The sequence below is a fragment of the Rhipicephalus microplus genome, chromosome 9 (assembly GCF_043290135.1).
Source record: "Rhipicephalus microplus isolate Deutch F79 chromosome 9, USDA_Rmic, whole genome shotgun sequence".
Lineage (NCBI taxonomy): Eukaryota > Metazoa > Arthropoda > Arachnida > Ixodida > Ixodidae > Rhipicephalus > Rhipicephalus microplus.
This window is the reverse complement of record NC_134708.1, coordinates 133,550,824-133,577,710: the sequence shown is the minus strand read 5'-3', so window position 1 is coordinate 133,577,710 and position 26,887 is coordinate 133,550,824. Positions and strand designations below refer to the sequence as shown.

General features: G+C 44.1%; 1 protein-coding gene across 2 annotated transcripts in view; it reads left to right on the top strand.

The window, feature by feature from the left end:
- LOC119163079 (ribitol-5-phosphate xylosyltransferase 1-like) overlaps positions 1 to 26,348 on the top strand; it is a 161,730-nt gene extending 135,382 nt beyond the window's left edge. For both annotated transcript variants that reach the window (XM_075874331.1, XM_037415013.2), the window contains exons 5-6: positions 6,495 to 6,659; positions 20,405 to 26,348. In XM_075874331.1, the coding sequence (XP_075730446.1) occupies positions 6,495 to 6,659; positions 20,405 to 20,828 (589 nt within the window). In that variant the 3' untranslated portion in view covers positions 20,829 to 26,348. The remainder of the gene's footprint in view (positions 1 to 6,494; positions 6,660 to 20,404) is intronic.
- The last annotated feature ends 539 nt before the right edge of the window (positions 26,349 to 26,887 follow it).

The following is a 26,887-nucleotide window of genomic DNA, read 5'->3' as shown; positions in this document are numbered from 1 at the left end:
GCACTCTGCTTTCTTCAACTATACCTAGTAACAACCTAAGTACAGGCTCCACCACAGAACCATGTGCACTTGTCAACCACATTTCTAAGAGAGTCGTAAAAGCTGGTTTGCTTTCACACAAAATGTATACTTTTTCCTGCATTAATGTATATATCGCACATTGAAAACTAAAAGTTGATCGCACCTACCTGAAATATAATTTTTGGCTAAGCAGTGATGTCAAAATCTCTCTTAACATTTGCTAGGATCCTCATTTTTTGTGCTCGAAATCAGCAACAATAAAATGAATGTGTATGGGAACACCAAGTATGATTGAACATCTTTATAAGAGACACGCACCAGGGAGAAATTCTTGTCTTTTATACGAGGTGTCTTTTATAAGCAGGGTACCACGTATGCATTCTCTTACCAACATCTGTTTTAAATGTAGGCACACTGGTGTCTCTTATACCCATTTGGTTCTTATTTAAGTGTCTCTTTAAAGGGGTTCGATTCTATTTCAAATGCACAAAAAGTGCTTGATGTCTCGGAAATAACCAAATGGTATTGAATGGAATGTCTATAAAAATTCTTTATCGTTTGGCCAGTCATGAATGTGGGTAGAGTTTGCATTGTAGCTTGCATTGTAGCTTGCATTTGTAGATTGTAGCCAACTATGGTCTTCTTATGGTTTTAATTCAACATTGGAGGAAAGTTTTACGTAGATTCCAGTGTTTAGAATGTTTTCGCGTAAAAACACAGGCTTTTCCATAAAATTGTTTTGTTGTGCCTTATACAGTAAAAGCCTATGAACTTTTATTTCTCATGACCAGAAAAAAATGATCTGGTTAGCTGTGGTGGAAGTGCTGTGCCATTCATTCTATGCCAATCAGACCTGCTGCGCCAAGCTTTGCAGAGATGGCAATTTGTGCATACAACACCATGTTTAGCAGTTTTATCATCAACCAAGCAACACAATTTGGATACACAAATGGCACAGCCGCATTCATATCGCATGTAGTTTGGTCATGTAATAATTCAGTTCATGCATGGTGTTAGACCATGCATGGATTTAACACCATGCATGAATCTGCGCCACGTGAGCAAAATGTGTGGACCCTGCTAAGTTGGTGTTTGTGTGCAGACGTCATTGCATGAGTCTATTTTTTTAACAGTGAAGCAATTAGTGGAACTACAAAGGCAACAATGGTGTTGCGAAAAACTGGCCTTGCTGTTGCCGAGCATCTGCCAAACACGCTCTGTGATGGAGACCATCATACCATAAAAACTGGAAAAAAAACAAACAAACAGTTAGGCTTGTGTGAATATTCGAATGCTTCGAATATTCGAATGAATAATGCAGTATTCAAATTCACTTCAATTGAATTTAAATTCTTGAAAATTTTAGATTATTTGAGACGAACGAAATGGTGCATACCAATTGGCATGTTACACCTTGTAGAGGTGGTTTCACTGCAGTGGAGGGGTGCTAAACCATGAAAGCACTTATTCAAATGTATATCAGTTCGCATGTAACTTCTTGTAAAAGTGGTTTCCCTGCAGTGAAGTGATGATGAGCTATGAAAACACATATTTATGAGAAATTCAAGCTACCGTAAAGCCCCACTTCAAGGTTAAATGAAGGTATTGCCCTCCCATTGATAGATTTCTTTTTTTTTCAGTTTGAAAGCTCACAATACAACTTATATGTTGTAAGTATAGCAAACTTTAAAATGTAACGTAGCTTATAGGCTATCGTTAGCATCGTACCAAAAGTCATATCCTGCTAATACTATTCAAGGTTGTTTCCACTTCCTTTGATGCGAAAAAATGGTGTTACTAAAGGCCTTGTTTAAAATTTTAAAAAATATTGAGCAGGTTAGTTAGGTCATGACAAACACACGTGTTTTTTTTGTGATGTGTGATATATATACTATACGAATTCAATTTAAAATTATTTGACCCAAATGATTGTTCACTTCGAATTCACTTCGAACCGAAAATTCGCTATTTGCACAAACCTAAAAAAAGTTAGTTTCTCCTCAAGGATCAAACAATGAATGCAATCTCAACAAATTGTACGAAGCAAGGCTGGCAACTAACTATTTTCGGATCCTCTATCACGTAACTCTACAAATTGCTGGTGTAAGAAAATGCAGCTGCTCCAGGGAGAAATGTTCGTTTCGCTAGTGTCGTGTTGAGAATGCAGCACGTAGTATCAGCACAAGCCATGTGCTCAAACTTGCTGAGACAGTGTGCACGCCAGCGGTCACGACTGCCCCTTCAGAATTGAAGTTCACAGTTGCTCCACGAACTATCGCTTTCCCATCTTTTCATGCTTGTCACATCTTGTCATGCTCATTCAAGACGGGCGGCGCATTTCCTTCCTGCTTGAGCATTTGACGGCAGGTTTATCACATGCACTCTTCGAGCGACGAAGATCGGCTGCCAGCTTGATCTGTGCTTGAGCAGCGCTTGTCGCCCCTACTTGCATGTGTTTACCCGCGGGTAGAACTTGTGATGCATGGGGGATGTCAGCAACTTGCGCTTTACACGACACATGACAGCAATGACAAAAACCAGTTGAGAGTGTCCATATAATTTCTATCTTAATAAAAAATTTTCCTCCCCATCCCCTGACAATGGCATGATGAGTGCATTGTTTATTGCTATTTTCTTCGCAGTTCTGATGTTGGCTGTGGTGCTTTAATGACCGAAACATAAATTTATTTTATGGTGTCTTAATTGGGTTTAAAATGAAGGTAGCTTTTATTAGCTAATCTCTAGTCTCCAGTTAATGTGGGATGCATTGCCTTTTTTTTTTCATTTTTAATGTTTCAACATTCTAACATTACCATTGTTTATTCGTCTGGGGCATTGTAGCTATTCAAAGCATCACTTATGTCCTGTTTTCTTTGAGTTAATATGCTTTCAGTTTTGATGTTTCTTGTTTCAGATGCATATATAGAAACTTGTGGTAAGGTACTAAGATACTAAGTTGGTCAAGTTGGTTTACATGTAGTGTCTGTGCACTTCCTGTCTTTAACGAGACATCTTTTGTATTCAATATTGCACTTATAAGCCTTTAAAACATGTGGTAAGTCTAGTCCCTTCATCACTGTTGAATGTTCAGTAAACATCATTGGGATTTTTTCATTAACCAGAAAGAAAAATTTTAGTTATCAGTGAGATGGGACTTTAAACAATCTGCTTCAAAACTAACTTTTCAAAAATTATCGCCCCTGTCTCGCTAACTTCAACCGTTTGTAAGCTTCTCGAGCACATTATCCAGAATATATTTCATATTTTCTGGACGAACGTAATATCCTAAACCAACATCAGCATGAATTCAGGAAGGTATTTTCAACAACGGCACAATTAATATCAACAATACACGACTTTGTTACCTCAATTATTAATGGAAAACAAACGGATGCAATTTTTATGGATTTTCAAGAGCTTTTGACAAGGTTTTACACAATAAACTAGTATACAAATAAGCAAAAATTCTCAAAAATGATCAACTTGTTAAGTGGATGTCGGCCTACTTGAAAAACAGAGAACAATTTGTAGTTTTTAATAATCTTTCCTTTCGCAGGGTTTTTGTTGACTCTGGCGTCCCCCAAGAGTCCGTTCTGGGTCGCCTTCTACTTATTTTATATATTAATGTCATAGTAAATGGTATCCCTATAAAGATTAGGCTCTACACGGACGATTGCATTATTTACTCTGAAATAGAATCCTCAAAAGACCAAGTATTATTAATCTAGTCATTTAACAAGGTTGTTTCCTGGTGCGAGGCTTGGCAAATGTCAATTAATTTCGAAAGAACGGTGTACATGTCCTTTTCTCATAAGAAAAACAAATTAAATTTTCAATACTTTACAAAAAATACCATTCTTTCAGAGGTTCAATCTTACAAGTATCTTGGGTTGCGGATAACAAAGGATCTTAACTGGACAAAACGCATTGACATAGTAACTTCCAAGGCTAATCATAAACTTCTTTTTACGAAGGACTTTGAAACTCTCCCCTCCATGTGGCCGTGTTCTTGTTTACAAATCGATAGTCCTCCCCATACTTGATTATGCTGCCGTGATCTGGGATCCATTTGCTCAAATTAACATTCATAAAATCGAAAAAATACAAAGAAGAGCCGTTTACTTCATATATAACAGTTATGAACAAACCTTAGTAAATGAACTGTTAGTCAGAGCTAACTTAGCTTCACTTTCAGAAAGAAACTGCATATCCCGAATAAAATATTTATATCAAATAATTAGTGGGGTTACAAGATTGATATTGAAAAAAATATTTCATTGTCTTCAGGTTAGACCACTCTACAACGCCATGATCGTACAATAACTCCCTTTCGTACCCGCAACAACTGCTTCAAATATTCAAAAACTGTGCAGGATTGGAATAGTTTAAATAACCATCAAGTCACAACACAATCTTTAACATCCTTTGCCGCTAGTCTGGAAAAACAGATAAATAAATTTACTTGTGTGCTAGCTTTGTTTTCTTTTCTTGAGATGAGACTGATGTGCCATCGGTAATATTTTGTTACGTTTGTTTACCTTATAAAACGCAAGTGATCGTTATTTGTTTCCTTTATGTTACTATATGGCGGCCTACAAAGTTAAACGTGATAGGCTGTTCCATCTGTTTGCCTGGTGTTATATGCTGATGTTTACGTCTTTTGTACCCACCTGCTAAAATCCATCCAGGGGATTGCAGTGCCAATAAATAAATAAATAAATAAATAAATAACTTTTGCATAGCTCCAAAACACATTGCTTGGGGCCCCCAAACTCTCCTTTTACTGCTCCAAAGCTGCTCCGAAATAGCATTACCTATTTCTGCTCTCTGGGCTGCCCCAAAAGAGTGAAGCCCCTGTCCTCCCCTGGGTTAGCCGAATGTTGAATTCCTAATTCCCAATGTTGAATTCACTGGTTTAATTTAGTTTATCGCTGACTTATTAAGAAAACAACAAACGTATGTATGCTACGTTGAGGGACATTTGTTTTCTGAATAAATTTTCAGATCTTGTTATTTTGCAAAGAGCACTAATAGCAAAATTTTCCGTCAGCCTGTAACTTCTCTCCTGTCCTCTACCCTTCCCTGCCATCGCCACCAATTAATTGTCCATAATTGTCCAATTGTCCAAGTGTCCATAATCTTTTCACTATTAGACTGGCTGGTGACCGATCATTTGTCCATCATGATGTAGTCAGTGAGTTGGATGCGACTTGCAGATCATAGCAGAATCGCTCTTCCAATCACTAGCTTCCATCATGTATGGCCGTTGTGAAATTGCATGTGCAATGAAGTGAATCAGAATGACACTGCAAAGTGCAACCTTGGCTGCACTTGAAACCACATTTACTGGCCACATGGTCATAGTTGGCATCCACACAGTTCTGAAGGCAATGCGCACCGTCGGAGTGAAAAAAAATAACCACTGAATGCCACATCAGGAGGCATTTGTTTGGGATGAAACCATGGTCTCTAGCGACACTTATAGCATCCATGCCACCTGCGCAGCAGGCGTGTGCTAAGTCAAAAGGAAAGTTTTTTTTTTTTAACTGGCACTCAATGATGCGCTTTATAGATGGCGGCTACGTAGGTCTGAATGCATGTGGCAAAAATTTTAAAACTTATGGGTGTGCAATTATTTGATATTTCGAATATTTTATTATAGTATTTGCTATTCCATTTGATTCACCCTGGCATTTTGTTTTAACGTCACCTTGATAGCAACCACTTAAGCTTTTCCATATGGTTTACCCCATCACACTTTCATGTTGCAGCAAAGCTGCCTTTTAATCTCTACTACAGTTGCAAACATATTGACTCAAAAAAACGCTGGTTCCAACATGAAGACTATAGATGTGGCAGAGGAGGGTGGGGGCCTAATCAATGCTGCATTGGACCTAAAATTTGGGCACAAAGTCCGGAAAAATTGGTTGCCAAGGACTTTTAGCATCCAAAATTTTAATTCTTGTATGTTGATGTCTACGAAGTAGATGTGGAATCCCAGACTCGAAGGGAGCACACCCTTGTCTGCCACATCAGTTGGGCTGAAGTTTGAAAACGAGGAGACACGCCATCATTGCCGTTCATGTGTAAAGTGTTGTGAGCAGCACTGTAGTTGCATACATAAATACAATTCCACATCTGCATTGCCTCAATTTGGATAAGATAGCTATGAAACACCAACCCACCAGCGCTCCATCAACCTAGCCCTAAGAAACACTTTCATGTTGCTATCTCATAAGAATATGCCTGAGAATCTTCTCCAACTTTGTTTTTCTGCATTTTCACCTCGATGTATTAAAAAAATAGTCCATAAATATTTAAGAAATATTCCATTTGATTCACACTTGCACTTCAATATTCGAATTCACTTCGCTCCCAAATTTTGCTATTTTCACAGCTCAGTAAAAAAAACTATCCACTTTATATCAAGTGGTAGCATTTATAAAAAATTCATTTAAGCATGCTTTTTGCAGGTACCGTGGCTTCCCCAAAGCCCCAAGCACACTCTTGGCATCAGGGGGCCAACGTCCTTATCCATGCAACTTTGTCGGCACCGTCTACCCAGGATCGTCACGTGAGGAGCTTTTGCGTGTCCTGGGTGACCGCGGTGCCCCCTGCTACTTGAGCACCCGCAACGAGTGAGCACTTCTCATTCTTCCACAAAAAGGAGGCTACTGCTTTGTGCTTTCTTTTTACTTAATGGCACCTTGACAGCTCCTCACTGTGTTTTAAGTGGAAATGTGCAAAACATTCAATACTTTAATGTAATAGTTTTGTGTTGGCTTCGATCGAGAAACACTTTCATTAGTATTTGCAGTCTCTGAATGCCCTAGAGCTTCATAGTGCATTCAATACATGCTTTTTCATTTTTTATTGTTTGTTTTACCAACCTGCTAGAATGAAACATTACTTGAACATATTTTAACTCGGCGCACGATTACAAGGACACAAGAAAAGAAGGAACAAACCGGAGCGCTGACTCGCTACTAAATATTTATTGAAAAATGTAAACTAAAAAGTACTCTCACCAACTGGCTCAGCTTTCAGTCCTTCTACGGAACGAAACAATTGCTCTAAAAAGAAAGTTATGCCATGCTCTTTGGCATATGCACATGGCCTATTTCAAAGAATTTCATATGCCATATGGCCTCAGCACGAGAATCGATAACTGGGCTAGTTGGTTGAAATGCATGGCGTAGCTGATCTAAGCACGCACAGATATGGACACAAAAGGGGGGACAACTGGACTAGCGCTTTGTCTTGTTCTCTTTCCTTTTTTGTGTGTTTGTGTGCACTTTGTTTGAAGTTTACTTCACCAAAGAGTTACACGTTTATATATATATTTTTTTTAAGTCATAGCAGAGATGCAATGTGTGGTGTGGAATGGGGGAAAAAAGCTGGGATACAAACGCAGCTTGACTAGGCCCCACATGGCTTCAGCATTCTAGTCCTATTTATTTCGGCACCATTGCCACGGTTGCGTCAAAACGCACTTCTTGCTCCTTTCATGTTGATCCAGGTGCTGCTTTTAGACTGATAAAATGTGCCATGCATAGTTCCATGTTTGCACGCATTCCATTGTTGTGGATTGACAATCTTAACTGTGCATCAGTTTGGCAGCTATAAACGAAAGTGTCCTTTACCGTATTTACTCGCGTAATGAACGCACTTTTTTTCTGGAAAAATCTGAGCAAAGTGGAAGTGCGTTTATTACGCGAGGTAAATTTTATGAAAACTTTTTCAGGAGGAGCAAAAAATAAGGTAATGCAAAAAAAGTTAGGTCACTTAGTCTTTGGCAATTGACATATGCATATGCTGTTTGGAAACAGCTTCACTGCACTTTAATTATCTTCGTTGGTTGATGGTGCTATTTTTTGCAAGCTGTCCCCGGGCCGCCCGCGCACGCCATAAAAACGTTTTGCGGCTATCTTTTCTCGCAATCGTTTAACCGCAACAGTGGTATCTGCTGTGATCTCGAGGGGCACCCAAAATCGTGCGCTACAACGCACTCTACCTATGTCGCGGCAACCTTGCACGACGACCGTAATGACGCTGTTAACATTGTAGCAAGCACGACGAGGTCATGATTGCAAGAAACCAACATTGCAGCAAGCTACCCCCGAAGCATCAAAACAAACCGTCGATAACAAGATTAAAGTAGCACTGACATCAAATTTCAAGATCGAGATGTGCCCATCATTTGATCGCTTGGTATGCATAGGTCTTCTTGGCAAAATTTGAATGGCATCTGTGGCAAGAAAGTTATTCGCGTGAAAGGTAATTCGATGTCAAACAGCGTAGAAAAGCTGAGGAGAAAAAATAGAAAATAGACTGCCCTGTGACATCAACACTAGTGCCACATGTTTGGTGTGATACATTCCACAAATACCATCCTGAGTGACAATACGCTAGTAACAATGACGTCGACGATCTAAGTGTGTTTGGAGCCGACTGCCGGCCATCCTCTCACTAATGTTTCTCCTTGCTGTGTTGAAGTGTGTGTGCGATTCATCGTGTCGCATCGACTGATTTGTCATGTGCTCCACAGCGTGAGTACAATCATTCAGAGTGACAATAAGTGCCAGAGTGTCAGGGAACTGCTGCTCAGTGAGAACCTGCACGTCGAAGCGTGGAAAAAGCGGAAATTGCGTGGCGTTTCATGCCTTTCCAAGTCACAAACCTTAACGCAGCCAGTGGGTTAACTTTGTACGCGCCGATGAACAGAGGGACTAGACGCCTAAGAAGAACAGCCGCATTCGCTCGCTTCACTTTGCGTCGAGCTGCCCAGGGTAAATCCTGTGTTGGCGAACGAGTTGGTTTTCACTGGCAGTATGAGGCCCCTTCTCGAGGCCGGGGCTGAAGGGAGAGGAAAAGAATGAGTTCGCACTACTTAACCTAGCCGGCGGAAAACACATGAAAGGGCTTTAGTCTACATCATCAGAGACACAGCTGAACTGACTGCACATGTGCTCCTAGCAGACGAAATGCTAGTGTGCGTGATGTCACCATTTTTTGTTAAAGCAGCATCAGCTGTGCAGCGGCCTCGACGTGGCCATGAGGTAGCGCTGACAGCACTACAATTTGGCGGGCTTTCGACTCATTTTGAACCACGTTCGATAGCGGATATATTGTAACGGGGAGTATTCAATAAGTTAACGCCGGTTGGGCTAACACTGCACACAGTGTGCAAGGGTGCAGGACAACAGGGCAGTCCAGACACGGCCCCACAACAACATCGTCGTCTTCATTTCTTCTGCGTCATTTCTGCACACGTGCCTGAGGTACGTTTCTATACCCATGACATTACCCCGGGTGGCAAAGCACCGTCCCGGTGCCTACTGTTATTAGACGGACGGGTCACTGTGATAGGGCTTCAGGCGAGAAAAAAGCACAATGTCACTTCTGTATGTAACAGTGGGCTTTTGTAGTAGGAGAAATTTCATAGGTGACAGGTGTGACTTGGCAGAGAACTTGGTAAGGCCCAACGTATTGCAATAAAAGTTTCTCGCACAGGCTGACAAGACACGATGGCAGCCACAGTAGCACGAGAGAGCCCGGAGAAAAATCGACATCCCTATGTCGGCTGTCGTAGAGCGACTTTTGTGCTCTCTGGGACGATGAGAACCTGGCGCGAGCTATTCTACGTGCGATGTGCGATCAGAGCATGGGAGATGGCATCTTGTGCATACCAAGCGGTGGACGGAAGGTCATGCGCAAGGAGGGTATCGAAAGGTAGTAAGGGATCACGGCCAAAGAGAAGATAAAATGGTGAGTAGCCGGCAGTTTCATGACGCGACGAGTTGTAGGCGAAGGTTACGAACGGAAGGGCAGTGTCCCAATCGGTGTGGTCGTCAGAAACATACCTAGCAAGCATGTTCGTCAGTGTGCGGTTGAGGCGTTCAGTAAGTTTGTTAGTCTGAGGATGGTAAGAAGTCATAAAGGTGTGCCGCATAGCACAGGATCTAAGGAGGTCGTCAACCACACGTGACAGGAAGCAGCGGCCACGGTCCGTGAGTAGGTGAGAAGGAGCGCCATGCTGAAGGATGATGTCATAGAGTAAGAATTCTGCGACGTTCGTTGCACAGCTGGTCGGTAGTGCTCGAGTAATTGCATACCGAATGGCATGATCCGTAGCTACTGCTATCCATTTGTTTTCCATTGCCGATGTTGGGAAGGGACCTAATAAATCTAAACCCACATGATGAAACGGCTCGGCTGGAACTTCAATAGGTTGATGGTGACCGGCAGAGAAAGACATAGGCTTCTTCCGACGCTGGCACAGGTCACATGCTGCAACGTAGCGACGAACGGAACGATAAAGGCCCTTCCAGAAAACCCATCGGCGGACACGGTCATAGGTTTTGGAGACACCTAAATGTCCGGAAGTTGGGGCGTTGTGAAGTTCTTGCAATATGTCCTTGTGCAGATGACGTGGGACGACGAGCAAAAGTTCCGCGCCATCGGGCTGTAAGTTTCGGCAGTACAAAATGTTGTCTTGAAAAAAAAAAAAAAAATGGCTCACTGAAGGTTCTTTATTGCCGGATTAAAGACGGTCAATCATCGATAGCAGCGATGGATCTCGGCGTTGTTCGTAGGCTATTTGCAGAAAATCTGTTATGGCTAGGATGCTGGCATCAGCTTCCAACTCAGAGGAGTCGGGTGGATCAACAGGGTGTCGAGATAAGCAGTTGGCATCACTGTGAAGCTTGCCAGACTTGTACACTACAGAGAACTGTACTCCTGCAATCACAATGCCCATCGCTCGAGTCTTCCTGTAGGATCCTAAGGGGTTGACAGCCAGCAGAGCGCATGGTGGTCTGTGATGACTGCGAACGTGCGCTCATACAGGTACGGACGAAATTTTGCGATAGCCCAGATGAGAGCCAGGAACTCTCGCTCAGTAATTGAATAGTTCCTTTCCGACTGAGAAAGTAGGCGGCTAGCGTACGCTATGACACGGTTTGTGCCGTTCTGCATTTGCGCTAGTATTGCCCCTATGCCATGGCCACTTGCGTCGCGAAGCTCCGTTCGAGCGGCTGGGTCAAAATGAGCCAACACAGGTGGTGATGTGAGCGCAGAAATCAACGACGCAAATGAATGTTCTTGGTCATCACGCCAGGAAAAAGCCACATTCTTTTTGAGGAGATCCGTGAGGGGCCCAGCAATTCAGCCAGTAAAGAAATGCCTAGAAAGTGAGTGACCTTACTCACAGTATCCGATGTCTGCGTGTGGTGCTCGCCAATGTCTGCGATCGTTGCAAGGAAACTGCAGTGGGGCACGCGCGAGCGTGTGCTTATCACGTGCTTTAGAATGCTTGTTTTAACTTTTTTTAACTTTGTATGCACCATATTTCTTCCACAACCGTGGCAGAAGTGTTTGTCGTGAAAGTAGGAGGCTTAGGAAAATCTTCGCTGTATGTGGATGCAGCTTCCATGGATAGCATAGGAAAATCGTAAGTGCCCTGAAGAGCCCTGAAGTGTGGTTTTTCGTCGACAGCAATTATATGGACAGTCTCGGCTGGTTTTTTGCCATCGCCACTGCCGCCGTAATTCACCGTATATGTATACGCATCTCCATATATGAGAACTCAAAAAAGAAAGAAAAGCTGTCCGCGCTCGACAACCAGCTCGTCGTGATGCGCTGACGGGCACTCATATCCCACGCATACATTGCCCTGTGAATGGGGGTGGTTACATGCTTGTGTGCGCGCTTATTTTTTGGTGGGGAGAATCGTATGCCTTCGGCTTTCACCAGAATGATTGTGTTAGTTAATCACTTCGTTCGCTGCACAGGCCCCGTTTGGAAAAAGAGCGCGCTTTTCATACACAGCGAAGTATAACAACTGGGACACTTGTTAAATTGCACTCATCTGTACTTCTGATGACGTTTTGTGCATCGGTTTTGTTTAAACAGCGTGTTAAGTGTCGAGCGGTAAACGTTATTAGTTCGCTCTCATCCTGTGTATGTAGTTTTCATGCGTCATTTGTGCGTGAGCAGCGCACTGCACGTTTTGATCTGCTTGTCATTCTCAGCGTTACTTTCGAAGTTGTTGCTGTCACATTCATTGCTTTGCCCTTGCGGCGAAACTGTGACATTTCTTATGTTCGACCATTTATCTGGGATCGTTGCTAGTGGGTTCGACTGTATTACTAAATATGAACTGCACGTTTGAAGTCGGCTCACAAATGTACTGAATTAATTGCTCTTGGTGTGAATATGACTCGACATGGCCGTGGTATAGATGCACAAAGACAGACACATGTCTTCTCCATGTTGTCTACAAAAGCATTGGAGTGCGCTGCTTTTGCCTGGCTGTTGCACATCTGCGTGCCTGCACCACCTTATTTGGCAGCGTCGCCACTCCAGATGAACTGGAACTCCACAGAGTGCTGCCACGCTCAGCCATTTTTCCTAACAATGGACGAGCCTGTACATAAACTCTGCAAGCTCCACTCAGCAAAGTTGGAGCGTGGGAACAGAAAACGGATGAGGAAGAACAGCACAACACGAATACAAGAATGAATAGTATGAGTTACCAACTAGCCCACCTGTCGAACCTCCAGCACGTTTCATCAAAAGGATCAAGAATTTAATTTAAGTTTCAAATAGTCTTGTGTGATTAATTGAGCAAATCAAATATTCCACCAAATTTTATACTATTCAAATTTGCTTTCATTCAAATTGAAATTGTATTTTTCAAAGCATTGAAAATGAATGAATAGGTCTATGTTAGTCTACATGTAACTGTTTGTAAAGTTGGAAGGAAGCAGTGTGAAAAAACGAGACAGGCAGGACACATACCGTATGTGTCTTTCTTTGTCTGGTTTTCTTACACTATGTCGTACCAACAGGCCCAAGCTGTCTTTGTAAGGGTGGTCTCACTGCAGTGGAATGGTGATGAGTCATAAAAATGTTTATCCAGAGGAAATCCGCACTGCCGCGAAGCTCTGATTTGAGGTTAAATGAACATATTACCTTCACATCGATTATCATTTTATAAGTTTACGTGCGTGTTATACAGACCTATATGCTCTAAGTAATGTAAATTTTTAAAACATAACAAATTTTACAGGTTATGACTTGCAGTCTACAGAAAGTTGAATCCTGCTACTATTTTTTAATGTTGTATCCACTTCCTTACAAATAAAAAGAATGACATTTGCATATGCCTTGTTTCAACTTTGAAGAAATATTGTGCAGGTTAGCTGGGTTTTAACAAATATGCTCATTTTTATTTGTAACATGTGATATATATACTATTTGAATGTAATTTGGCATCATTAGACCAACTCACTGTTTGCTTCAACATCGCTTCAAACCTAAGATTTATTATTTCCATAAAATTAGCTTTAAAGCATAGGACATACACTAATCATCATGCTGATCAGTTCTCATGATGCCTCGCTCTTGAGATAGCATGCTTAGAAGATTAAGCCATGACAAGATAAATACATTACAGTGAAACTTGGAATATGTCCCCCGGCTTCGCGATGACCCGCATTTTACGAGGAATAGGTTCGGTGCCAGCGTGATTCCCACAGACGTAATGTATTAGAAACTTTGGTTATGCGAAGCAGTTTTACGCCAACCCCTCCTCTTACGACGGCTTTTAGATTCCATCCAAGAAAACAAAAACACGTTTACTTGAACCAAAGTAAAGGTCGTCTAAATATTCAGAAGTGAAAACTCTGAACTTGTGCTCTCCTAGATTGACGATTAGAAAAGTAGAGTCAGGTCTTCTTAGAATGGAAAATTCATTCTCCTGGAAGTTCATGCGCTTCTACATACGCCTCAATCATGTGCATATGTATCCGGGTTGTTATCTCGTTGTAGTGTTGTGCGTTTACACCAGATGGCCTTCCAAGTCATTGGACTCGCAATAGATGGCGCTACTGCGCTCGTGTGTATATAAACGATACTCGCTGATTAAACTGGGTTATTGTCATGGATCGTACTGTGGTGTAGTGTGGTTACTTTCACGTGTCGCCGTGCCGGCTACACGACATTCTGGCGACGAGGATGGCTTCCACGGGCCTTTTGCCACCTCCTCCTTTTCTAGCCACCCCCGGCACGCCCGATGTGCCATGGGCCCGATGGTTACGACTGTTCGAAATGTTTCTGCCGGCGTCCGGAGCGAACGAGCTACCCGCACCCCGTCGCCGAGCCCTCCTGCTGCACTGTCTTGGGACGGAAGGACAGCGCATTTTCGACGCGCTTCCACCTAGTACGACGCAAACCAAGGCAGAGACGACGAGTGCTGCACCCGGTGTCACGGCCACGCCAGATGCCGCCGCTGGAATCATCGGAACCACTGCACCTACTGGAACGCAAGACATGACCACGGAAGCCCTACGCCCACCCGACGAGTACGAAGTAGCCGTTGAGATGCTTTCGAAGCATTTCGCCGCCCCTTGCAACGTCCGCCTTCAACGCCATCGATTCCGGGAGCGTCGTCAACTGCAGGGTGAGCCCATCACTGATTTCGCCGTAGCGCTTCGGGAGTTAGCAGCTCTTTGCAATTTCGCCACTCAAGCGGACGAAAACCTGTGTGAACAGTTCGTAGCAGGCGTCACGAGCCCGCGGCTACGAGAGCGATTGCTGCTGGAGGGCGATAACCTTACGTTCGATCATGCTGTCGAGGTAGCACGGCTTCGTGAGCAAACCCAGCGTGAATCCGAAGCCTTCGCCAATCCTGTGCAGCGCATTCAGCAGCAGTTGCGAGACAGCTCAGCCAGGCACGATCGACGAGATAACGGCGATAATGGCACACGCCTCCCGGGCCGTCGCCACTTCAGCTGCTCACGCGCGTACAGCGCACCTTCACCTGATATGAAGGCCGCCGCCGCTGCTGTCCCCGGGCCTAGAAATGTAAATGCCTGTGGAAACTGCGGCGCAGCACGGTGTTCGCCTACGGAATGTCCCGCGCGCGGTCGCACATGTTTTGCCTGCGGACGCCGCGGCCATTTTAAGAGAGCATGTCGCAGCTACCGTCGCGGCCGAGAAGGGTATTCTGCAGAGGTCCAGGAAATCGTTCCGGAAGAGGATGCTACCAGTGTCATTAGCATCTTGGCGGTCCGTACTGATAAGAGCACAGGCGTCTATGTGGATGTCAATGTCGCGTCAGTTACCGCGACGACACGGGTGCATACCATGAACTTTTTGGTGGACACTGGCTCGGCCGTGTCTATTATGGGTGAGCACCAATTCCAAGGCTTGTTCGCAAACGCAGTACAACTGACAAGTTCCCATCTTGCATTGCTGGATTTTTCGCGCAGGAAGATTCCCGTTCTCGGGTCATTTCAAGCCATAGTCACATACAAGGGGAAAGAAGCCATTGTAACTTTTCATGTTACGCCATGTGGTACATCTCTCCTTGGCCTGGATGCTGTCCAAGCACTTGGCCTTCGCATCATGGGAGAGGAATTGCGCTGCCTGCAAATGTCCACGCAGGAATGCCGAGAGCTTCCAGCAATGAGTTCAAGCCTTCCCCAAAGCCCCAGGCATGAAAAATCCCTTGGCCCTCCCAAGTTTGGAATGCCGCCAACACTGTGGACCAAGTTTGGCCACTTGTTTTTGCCTGGCCTGGGACTTGTAAGAGGTGTGCAGCACAAAGTTAAGATGAAAACTTCCATCGCGCCAGTCGCACAGAAGCTGAGACCCCTACCATTTTCAGTCCGCCAGCCGGTATTTGACGAGATTGAGAAGCTACTTGCTGCTGATGTCATTGGGAGAGTCAATGCTTCCGAGTGGGTATCTCCTATTGTAGTAGCCCGCAAAGCAGATGGTAGCATTCGACTGTGTGTCGATCTCCGGGAGCCCAACAAAGCTATAGTAGCAGACAACTTCCCTTTGCCCCATATGGAGGAGCTGCTTCATGCCCTCAATGGAGCCCGCTGCTTTTCCAAGGTGGACCTGGCATCAGCCTACTACCAGGTTGTGCTGCACCCAGACAGCAGGGACCTAACTTCATTTATAACTCACGATGGCCTCTTTAGATTCAAGAGGGTCTGCTTCGGGTTGGCATCGGCACCAGCTGCGTTTCAGCAGATCATGACGAAAATTCTTGGAGGTTGCAAAGGGGTCTTATGCTACTTGGATGACATAATCATTTTTGGCAAGACGGAGAGCGAACACAGGCAAAACCTGGAGCAAGTGCTGGAACGAATAGCAGAAGCTGGGCTCAAGCTCAACGAAAAATGCGTCTTCAACACGTCAGAGCTGTCGTTCTTAGGCCATCGCGTCAGCGCAGAGGGTATAGCACCGCTCCAGACCAAGATTGATGCAATCATCAATGCTCCTGCGCCTAGAGATGCAGCCACGCTACGCTCCTTTTTGGGGCTAGTTGAATACTATTCCAAATTGGTGCCGCGACTAGCAGAGCAAGTAGAGCCAATGCGTCGTCTACTTCGCAAAGACGTGCACTTCGACTGGGATGACGCTGCGAAAGAGAGCTTTGCGGGAGTAAAAAGACTTCTAGCATCCCACAAGGTCCTCCGAATGTTTGACCCGACGCTACCTGTTATTGTCGCAACAGATGCCTCTGCGTACGGTCTCGGTGCCGTACTGCAGCAAGTGGAGGGGTCCCATGTGCGTACTGTGGCATTTGCATCGCGGACATTAACAGAGACAGAACGAAAATACTCGGCTGGAGAGCGCGAGGCCCTTGCCTGTCTGTGGGCCTGCGAGAAGTTGCACGTTTACCTCTGGGGCAGATCATTTACTCTACTGACGGATCACCAGGCTTTGGTGGCACTGCTCTCATCCCGTAGCACAGGACAGCGGCCACTTCGTATTGCAAGGTGGACCGCACGACTGCTGCGCTACAACTTCAAAATACAGTACCGCAGCGGAGCCCACAACCAGGTAGCAGATGCCTTGTCCAGACTGCCCGTGCCAGACACAGAAGGGGGCTTCCATGTTGATGAAGAGGTTGTGTCCTTGGTTACATCGTCTGTACATCGGGAGAATCTTCAGGTTGCTACCGCGGAGGATGACATACTACGGCAGGTAATGCAATTTATCCAGTCATCATGGCCAACAAGGAAAAGACTTGCCGCAGAACTGACTCTGTACTACGAAATACGAGACGAGCTCTCGGTAGTAGATGGGTTGCTTCTGCGCACAGAACGCGTTGTAGTACCTGCCAAGCTAAGGGATACATTCATCCAGTTAGCTCATGAGTCACACCCGGGAATTGTGAAGACTAAGCAGCGCATCAGGGAGAAGTACTGGTGGCCTTGCCTTGACAAGCATGTGGAGGCCGCCGTCCGGAGTTGCAGCACCTGTCAAGCCTCGGACAAGAGTGTCAAGAACTGGCAAGCCCCACTACAGCCTGTCCCGCTTCCCGACAGGCCTTGGGACAAAATATCAATAGACATCATGGGCCCCTTTGAACGTGCACCGGCCGACTGCCGATTTGTCATCGTGGTAGTGGACTACTTCTCTAGATGGCCAGAGATTGCGTTCTGCAGTGACATCACTTCTCGCAGGGTGATCAACTTTCTGCTTGCTGTCTTTGCGCGAGAGGGTTACCCGACTGAACTAGTCTCAGATCACGGCCGACAGTTCACGTCGAGTGAATTCGAGTGCTTCCTTGCAGACAGGGGCATCAAGCATTTCTTCTCGGCAGTTTACCACCCTCAAGCCAATGGCTTAGTGGAAAGATTCAACAGGGTCTTGAAATCGTATATACAACTAGCTCTCCTAGAGCAGCGACCAATCAAGACCACAGTTACAGAGTACCTGGGTATTTATCGAGCCACACCCCACAGCGCCACTGACATCTCTCCAGCAGTGTTGCTTCATGGCCGCCACATGAGGACATCATTAGATGTTGTTGGCCAGCCATCAGCGGATTTCGGCACCCATCCCGCACGTGAACTGCGTAGACTTCGGCGTCGTGTCTGCGAATACCAACAAAGAAATAAGGCGTATGCAGACAAGCGAAGAGCAGCCCGGGAGCCCAAATTTAAAGTGGGGGGCTACGTGCGGGTGAAACGCCAGTTACCTGGAATAAAAGGCACCCCTAGTTTTGGGGCTCCACTCAAAATACTGAGGCGTGTAGGACGATGGTCATTCCACTTGGAGGACGGCCGTACCTGGAATGCCTCCCAACTGTCGGCTGTACCCCATGAAGCTGTTCACGAAGAAACGGGGGCAAGACAAGAACCGCTGTGGGCGTACATGGAGACAGACGGGTCGGAAGGAAACGCCACAGCACGAAAACCGTCCTCGAAGGCAAAGAGCCACTCGACCCAAAATATCCCAATACAGGAAGCTGCACAGTCTCCGGGGGGGTCAGCACTGCCTCCTCATACGCCAAGCCCACCACGGCCTCCACCAACGGGGAACACGACCGCAGGACTGGGTGCTGATCGTGCCGACGAACCAGAGGTCGTCCATCAGCCAGAAGAGCAGCCGGTGCCCCTCCGTCGCTCTACACGGGAGCGAAGACCACCAGAGAGACTCGGGGACTATGTGCAGTGACTTGTTTACAGTGGAGACTTATTATAGTTTTCTGTCACGGGTAGTGACTGTTTCTTTTCTATGCACATAATCTGTGTTTTATTATCAAGGGAGGGGGTAGATGTAGTGTTGTGCGTTTACACCAGATGGCCTTCCGAGTCATTGGACTCGCAATAGATGGCGCCACTGCGCTCTCGTGTATATGAACGATACTCGCTGATTAAACTGGGTTATTGTCATGGATCGTACTGTGGTGTAGCGTGGTTACTTTCACGTGTCGCCGTGCCGGCTACACGACACTCGTCAAGCTCTGTTTACAAAGAGTAGCTTCAGCTGGCTGAATAGCTATTATTTTCACGTTTTTGTTCCCTGGAAACTCTTCCTGGTCGACATACAGCTTGCCTTTGCCGCACTCACAGTCACAGGCTTGCACATGCATAATGGTGCGACGCAGCCGTTTTCACTTTTACATTTACTTTTACTTGATGTCAACGTTATAATAACTGTGAGACATCACTAGTGGCACTTCACAAGCCAACAAATTACAGCGCTCACAGGTCAGTCGCACACAAAGGCATTCTAAGCAAATTCATGGATCGTCACCGCTATGTAATAGCGATGTCACTGTATGACTCTTCTGACGGGAAGCTGTTGGCAATGCGATGTCAATTTCATTCTCACACACAGGCAATGTTCGAACTTTGTTTATTGGTAGAAAGATCTGCGTCAGATTAAATTTTGAAGTTGAAAAGAAAGGTTTGCACACACCTCCTCCAACTAAGTACATAATACTGCCATTAGCTATCACTGTCAATAATAGTTTAATCTACCGTCCTTGCAGAGGCACAAGGTTGTGCCATAGGCTTATTTAGGTGGTTTGTACCTGTTTTTTGGGGCAATGCTTAGTGTCAGTGTAAAATATGTAATTTCAAAAGAAACTTGCGTTTTTTTACTCGCATCTCGTTTCAGCACACATGCCACGTGATAACAGAGCTAAAGAAAGCTTCAGTTTCGTTAGAGACCCAAACCATTCCTAGCAATATTAATGTACTGGACAACTACCAAAAATTTTATCAGCACTCTTTACTGCGATAAACATCTGCTTGCTTAGTAAATTAAGAACGCTGTCGAATATGAGCCGATCTCACCCAGCGTTGCATAACTCTCTCTGTCACCGTACAAGTTGCTTGAATGGTGCTGACACAAGCAAGTAAACACATTGTGCCTTTGAAACACTGAAATAATGTAAGCTGCAGCACTTATTGTGTGAGGTTGAAGCACTGAATCCTCAGATCAGTGGGACCCGCATTGCCATTGAGACAAGGAGGCAGCCATCCACTTGCACACTTCATTACGGTGCATCTAGCAACCCCCTTCTCCTGTCCTCACAGGCAGGAAGGTTGGGCACACTTTTGCACTTACAGAGCGCCATGTGCAGGACGTGACAAATTCTTTTTGCACTTTCTTTCTTTTGCAATACGGAAGACTTTCTCTTAACTGAAGTATAAAAACCATGTGGGTGATTTCACCCACAATAGCAACAAGTGACACAACGGAAATCACAGTCGCTAAAGTGTGTCACTTACTGTGGTACAAGCAACACCTGTGGGCAACGCAACAAGGTGGCTGCACAAAACGTTTTTTCAGGTGCTACGGTCTGCAAGCCTAGCTAGCTGATATATAGCGTACTTGCGCATTATACAGTTTGCTACAACAATGCTTTATTGTACTATGTAGCGACTTAATTTATAAATTGCACAAATGCAGTTATGTGGACTGCAGGTAAAGTCACGAAAGGGATTCACTTGACAAATGATTTGACATTCATGTTGTGCATGTTTGATTGGGTGTTGCAGCAGTGAGCTGGTAAGTGGCGTACTGATTTGCTGTTATAAACTGCATGTCCTCTTTCCGACAGGTGGCGACCTTTGGAAACCAAAGAGTCACTCGAGTCGTATCTCTTGGCTCTCAAGCTGAGTGACGTTACTCTGAACCCGGCAGGCAAGAACCCCGAGTGCTACCGCATTTACGAGGCTCTGGAGTTCGGCTCGCTTCCCGTTCTGGAGGACCGGACGGTGTCGCCTGGCTGCGCTAGTGCAGACGATGCCAATGGAACCTTTCGTCTGCTCAAGAAGCACAAAGCACCACTTGTGTTTGTCAAAAACTGGACGCTGGAATTGATGCCAGTTCTAGAGAGAGAGATCACCATGAAACCCCAAGAGCGGGTGGACAGAAGACAGGCCATTGTGTCCTGGTATTCATCTTTCAAGCGTGCCATGAGAGACAGATTTGTGCGCGTGCTGACGGACAAGTTTTTTCGTGAAGAGATTAAGGACACGTGACAAAAGTTGATGATGCGCAGCATCTACGACACACTAAGGACTATGGTTTTATCCTGGTGATCATGGACGGGATGGTCTGTAAGGTTATTCTTAGCATCATATATGACCGGAGGTCTGCAGCTTCATCCCAGTGGTAATGGACACTGCAACAGATCAGAATGCAACAGTCATGAATTACAGTGCCAAGTGTGACTCTTGTGTTCAGTGTAGTGCCCGGTGTTTCGATTTTCAGTGAGAACTCAACAATTTAGCTGTCAGTTCAGTGGGAAGACAAGATAAAATAGATCTACAAATCATCGTGACATCTGCCTAAAGTCATTCAAGTCTTCCGTGAGAACGAATTCAGCGTATGTGTGCAGCTCCGGTGAAAGTGTCAACAAAATCTACCAAGTACAAGTTGTTCATTGTAGTCATCCTATGTGAAGAAGCTCGGCTTTTTGAAGAGAAAGTGATGGTTGTTTGCATTATACTACGTTGTGATTTCGAAAGAGTCATTGGTGCATTTCAGAAAAAAATTTTAGCTTGGCTATGAAGACTTTGGTTGGACATGCGACATACTCCTGCTGGTGGCCACGAACCTCAGTGACTACACAGCAAAGTGTACATCTACGCTATCTTAGTTACTGAAAGCATTAGGGGTATGTACTCTGTACTCTGTCACTGTCAGATGTCTATATCACGTGCAACCTTCTTGCTTGTCTTTTGTGCTGTAAAGGGCCACTGTTCATCCATTGATCAGAAGTACCATCTTATTGCGATGTTTATAGAATACAGTGAAATTTCGATACAGTGAATTTCGTAGTACCGAAAAAATCATTCTCTATTTTGAAAAGTCGTTGCAGTGAAAGCATTAAAAATTTGCACAATAAATCGTAAGTGCAACCACATGAGTTGTCTACCTGTACTGTGTATACATTCCCGACCACGTTATGCTCTATAAAGTGCGAAAAAACAAACACGATACACTAAGGAACCAGTGCACGTTTATTTGAGAAATGGCGCAATCTATCCTGATGTCGGCAGCTCAACTGCTGAAAGACAAGCTCTTAAATGTGCGAATTCTTCTTACGCAGTGCAAAGCATTGGCGTCAAATATTGATTTTTCGCATTGGTTTGTGCGCGCTATTTCTATGTTGCCTTTGTTCTCGTTAGCGTTTTTTTATCACAACAAATGATATAGATCTTATCGGTCGTCAGCTTAGCTCACATGCATTTTTCGTCTTGGAGTGCACAGTACACGAACGTTAGTGAAGCACGCATGGGTAATCATTGACAACTCATTAGCAGTGCACCACCAGAGTGACACTTTGGAGTCTTGGTACACTCACACAAAGTGCTCCAAAGTTGCCACGTGTGACCCCTGTATAACAAGTGCACAGGTAATAATGCCCAATGAAAGCAAATGCAACAATGGCGCTAACAGTGTGAAGCCTGACGCCACATGCCTCGTGCGAAAAACCAGTACCAGGCACTGATGATGGTGATAGGGCTACCGCACATTTGAATGAAACAGACACACTGTAACATGAAGAAATATTCGGGCGTTCTGATAATGATGATAGTGGCAGGTACTATCAGCGTCAAATGAAAGCCGAACAGCAGAGCGCGTGCCACAAGCATTAGAAACAGCTTAGTGCGTGCCGTCCAGTCATCAGCACAGACAGGCCCACACATTCAGTTTGGTGGCACAGTGCCACCCCCCAGAAGTGCAATTTTTTTTTGCCTGTTTTCCAACTCGGATTTTTTAAAGGAACAAAAAAATAAAGAAAACAGAAGTGAAAATTCTGCCAGATTTATGCATTCAATCGCCAAACCTGCGCATTGCACTATATCGCTCGCGGCTGCTACGGTTGTCGAAATGGGCATGCCAATGGCTTGTGATTAGTTTACTTGCAGCACTCCGCTTCAGCATTGTGGGGCAGTGGGCATCTGATCATTGACAAGTTGCCGGACAGGTGTGTCTTTGATCTCTCAAACCCTGATGAACTGTGCCTCTTTGGCTGCTTGTTTCAGCTAAGTTTGTTTCAGTTGTTTCAGCACGAAGGACCTGCTTTGGTCGTTTGCACTGTCCATCACATGCTGCCTGTGTCCACGGGGAAGGTTGAAGAGGCTTCCTTCTTCCCGGATTACTTGACAAATTTTATTAACAGTACAGAAGGGACGATTCATAATCGTGGCAATGGCAAAACACATAATTGTGACACACAGCTCGCGTGTGTCCCAGAAAGATGTGCGAGTTCTTACTTTGGAAGTAAACCTTTCGTGCATTTATCGTGGTTTGAAAATGGAATTTGCAAATTTTTAGGTGGTACAAAATTTTGGGTGGTGCAAATATTTTTGCTCCCTCTTAAGATTCGTACAATATTCTACAGTGGTTACATTGTGAGACGGGTGTTGTATGAGCCACAAATTGTTTAGAGGAAGCAAGGCATCAGCACTAAGCTTGTGCGAATATTCGAAAGCTGTAAATATTCGAACGAATAATGCAGCATTCAAGTTCGCTTTGAATCAAATTAAAATTATTTAAAATTTCGAATTATTCGAGGAAAACAAATAGATGCATTCTAATCCACATGTTACACCCTGTAAAGGTAGTTTCACTGCAGCAGATGGGTACTAAGCTGTAAACGCACTTAAACAAGCATATAATAATCTGCACGCAACTTTTGTTAAAGTATTTTCACTGCAGTGAAGTTATGACACACTGTGAAAACGCATATCCAGGAGAAATCAGCACTGCCGCGAAGCTTCACTTCAAAATTAAATGAAGATATTACCCTCGCATTGATACTTTTTTTTTTTCAATTTAAAAGCTTGTTATACTGACTTAAATGCTCTAAGTATGGCAAGTTTTAAAACATAATGCATTGTACAGGCTATCAGCATTTTATTGAAAATGACACCCTGCTACTATTCAAAGTTTAAAGCCTTTTATTTGATGCAAAAAAAGGAATTTACATGGGCCTTGTTTCAAACATTAAAAAAATATTGAGCAAGTTTGTTAGCTCATGACAAACCCATTTTATAATATGCAGTGTACTCCATTCGTTTGAACTCCATTAAAAAATATTTGACCAAAATCATTATTCAATTCGATCCATAAATTCACTATTTGCACAAGCTTAATCAGCACATTCCTTAATAAATTTTGACATGGAGGCACATGCAAGTAAAAATGCACGTGAATATTTGCCCAGCCTCAATTGAAAGTTTACAGGCGTCTCTTCAAGTTGCCCGGCCGCGAATTAAGATAACCGCCTTTTCTATGTCCTTCTTTGTACAGACAGCAAAAGACTAGAATGACCTTCCCTATGATGATGTCATCACTGAATTCCCGTCATCATTTTTTGATCAATTATGTGCCCATTTTTCAAGATAAATACTTGTGGCAATAAAAACCTTTTTATATGTTAACCCACCCCTTATGTAATACCCCCTGGAGGGGTCTTTAAGGAAAACAGTTACATTATGTTATGTTATTACATGTGGTTGTTTGTAATGTGTGGCACTTTTGACATTTTGAATCTTTGGATGGATGCTGCACGCTACATAGTCCGTACATCTCACAGAGTGTGTATGTGTATATGGGGCTTGTGTGTATGTGAGTGGTGTAGTCAATGTTAAAAGTTTTTTGCTATATCACAGTGGAATCAAAATGAACCGGATGACCTGTACAGTATGCCAGGTTACATGGGCAAAAAAAAAAAGTTCTTTACCCGAAAGACCAGTGGCACAAGTTACTATGCATTTAATGAGAATGCATCTACACCCCATGCTTGAGATTATGTCAGCATCAATGTCTAAATATGTATTCATTTCTACACCAAGTCAGCAAGAGATCTGTGTCCCTCGGTCAGGCAAGATGAATAACTTTAAAAAAACTAGGTATAAAAACGTTTTTTGGCAGTTCTGGGTTTAAAACTAAGGCCCAACGCTTTGAAAGTGAGTGTTTTATTCACTGAGCTAAAAATCCATGCTTGCAGAACGCCACTCAAGCATGTGAATTCATTGTGCTGCCAACACAACAAATCTGAAGGGTGTGGAAAACAGCCATTTCTCTGCAGCCTCGGCCCATAATTGGGCCCAGTTGTACCCGCGGCATCCAGCTGAGGTCCAGTCATAGCACATGCACAACTCAGTACATGTGCCCCAGGGCGGTGGTCTAATGGCTAAGGTACTCGGCTGCAGACCCACAGGTCACGGGATCGAATGCCGGCTGCAGCAGTTTCTGGTTTGAGGTCTTTTAGTTACCTGCAGTTTCAAAACTTTTCTGTCTTCAAAGATTCCACAAATCCTAAACCATTCATGAACTCGTACGTGTATAGTTGGTAACCCTCTCCAACCTAGCTCGGCAATTAACTTGCAGCCTCCTACTCACAGACATGCAAAAGGCCGGCCAACTAGCTCAAGTTTGTAGCTTATGCAAGAGCAGGGGTGATGTTCTAGCATAAGCCAAGCAGCAATGCCAGATGCTCTGTCAGAATGTCAGTGGAGGCAGCAGCAGAAGCCACTTCATGGATATGCTCAATCGCGCAGTCAGGAAAGACTCCTGCTCTCACTTTTTCTGCAGTATTTGCTCCACTTTCTTTTTCCTCATCTGTTCCCTCTCAAATCCCACAGGCCTTCAACACAGTCCAAACATAATTCCTTCTCCTGCTTCCTCATCGTCGTCAGCCGGCTGACTTCTGTTAGTGCCTCAGTCCTTATTTCTGAGGCTGCGATGACATGGCCATCTCTCACGAGAATGAACAAATGGGACTGTATCTCACTCTTACCATCTCTACTTTTCGCAGTTTCATAAAACTGTCTTGAACACATGCAAAACTTCCAATGACATCTTTTTGACTTCAGGACTAAATCACATGCATCGGTAAATTGATACATGTGTCGTTTGAAATAATTCATTGTTATACACTCTTCCTGTCCAGAGTGTGCAATACAAGGAAGTCGTGGAGTTCTAGTAGCCACGTCTTGCCAATAGATTTTAGAAGCAAGCTTTGTGAGCTGACAACCACATGTGTGTAATCCCATGTAGACAAGATTTTTTTGGTCTGCAGCTATCAATACAAAAGGTTAGATTTCAGTTGGCTACCTTGAACAACTGGCCGTAAGAGTGTTGAAATTCTGTGAACGTGTGCGCTGAGCCTTGCAAATAGTGGTGTGTTTTTCAAAGACACAGTGAAACAGTAAGGACTTAAGGGGACGACTGCAGACAACTGCGAGCTTTCTTCAGTGTCAAGTAACTGCATATAGTAGTACAGCCAGCAAGAGTGCCATTTTAGACATTTCCACAGACCGGTGATTCACTCTAAGAGATAATTTCCACTGGTACAATCACATGCACAAGTGGTTATTTTTATCATATGTGTTGGTAGAGAGGTATGCATTGTGTAAATGATGACTCCATTTATCTTTTCGGCAATGGATAAGCGTATTCCTGTGATGAATGTTGTTGGTGCATGTTTTTGTATATATGTACAGCAAACCCTGCACTAGAAATAAATAAATAATTGAAGTATGCATTTTGTGCACTGTATTTCTCGTGAATTTATCTTTATATCTTCATTTATAAAGGCCATTCAGCATAAGGGAAGTGCAGGCTAGCGTCAGAGAAGGCAATGTGGTGGCACCAGTTTAAAGCCAAGCTCGGGTTGCTCCCCGCAGTGGTGCTAAATGAAACATCATTGCAAAGCCACTCTTTTGGCACAGATAGGCATTAAGCTACACCTACAGAGTGTTTCATTTCAAAGGCTTTGTTCCATTACAAACAAAGTTATCCTTTTTGCAAAGCATTTCACCAGGCTCTTTGGCAACCTCTTACATTTCGCCTAATTAGAGCGTTATAATATGGATTCTAAAAGTAATGTCTACATTTATAATTTTGTTTAAATGAATCAGTGGTTTTTATACGCTAAGTGCATTCAGTAAAAACAGTTTCAGCATGCTTAGTAATCTGTATCAAACTGAGAGCTAAGCATGCAGGTATGCTTACATAATAACGAAAAAACAGTGCAAGAGAAAGAGAGACAAGTGAAGAAAATGTTCAGTGATTTTCTTTG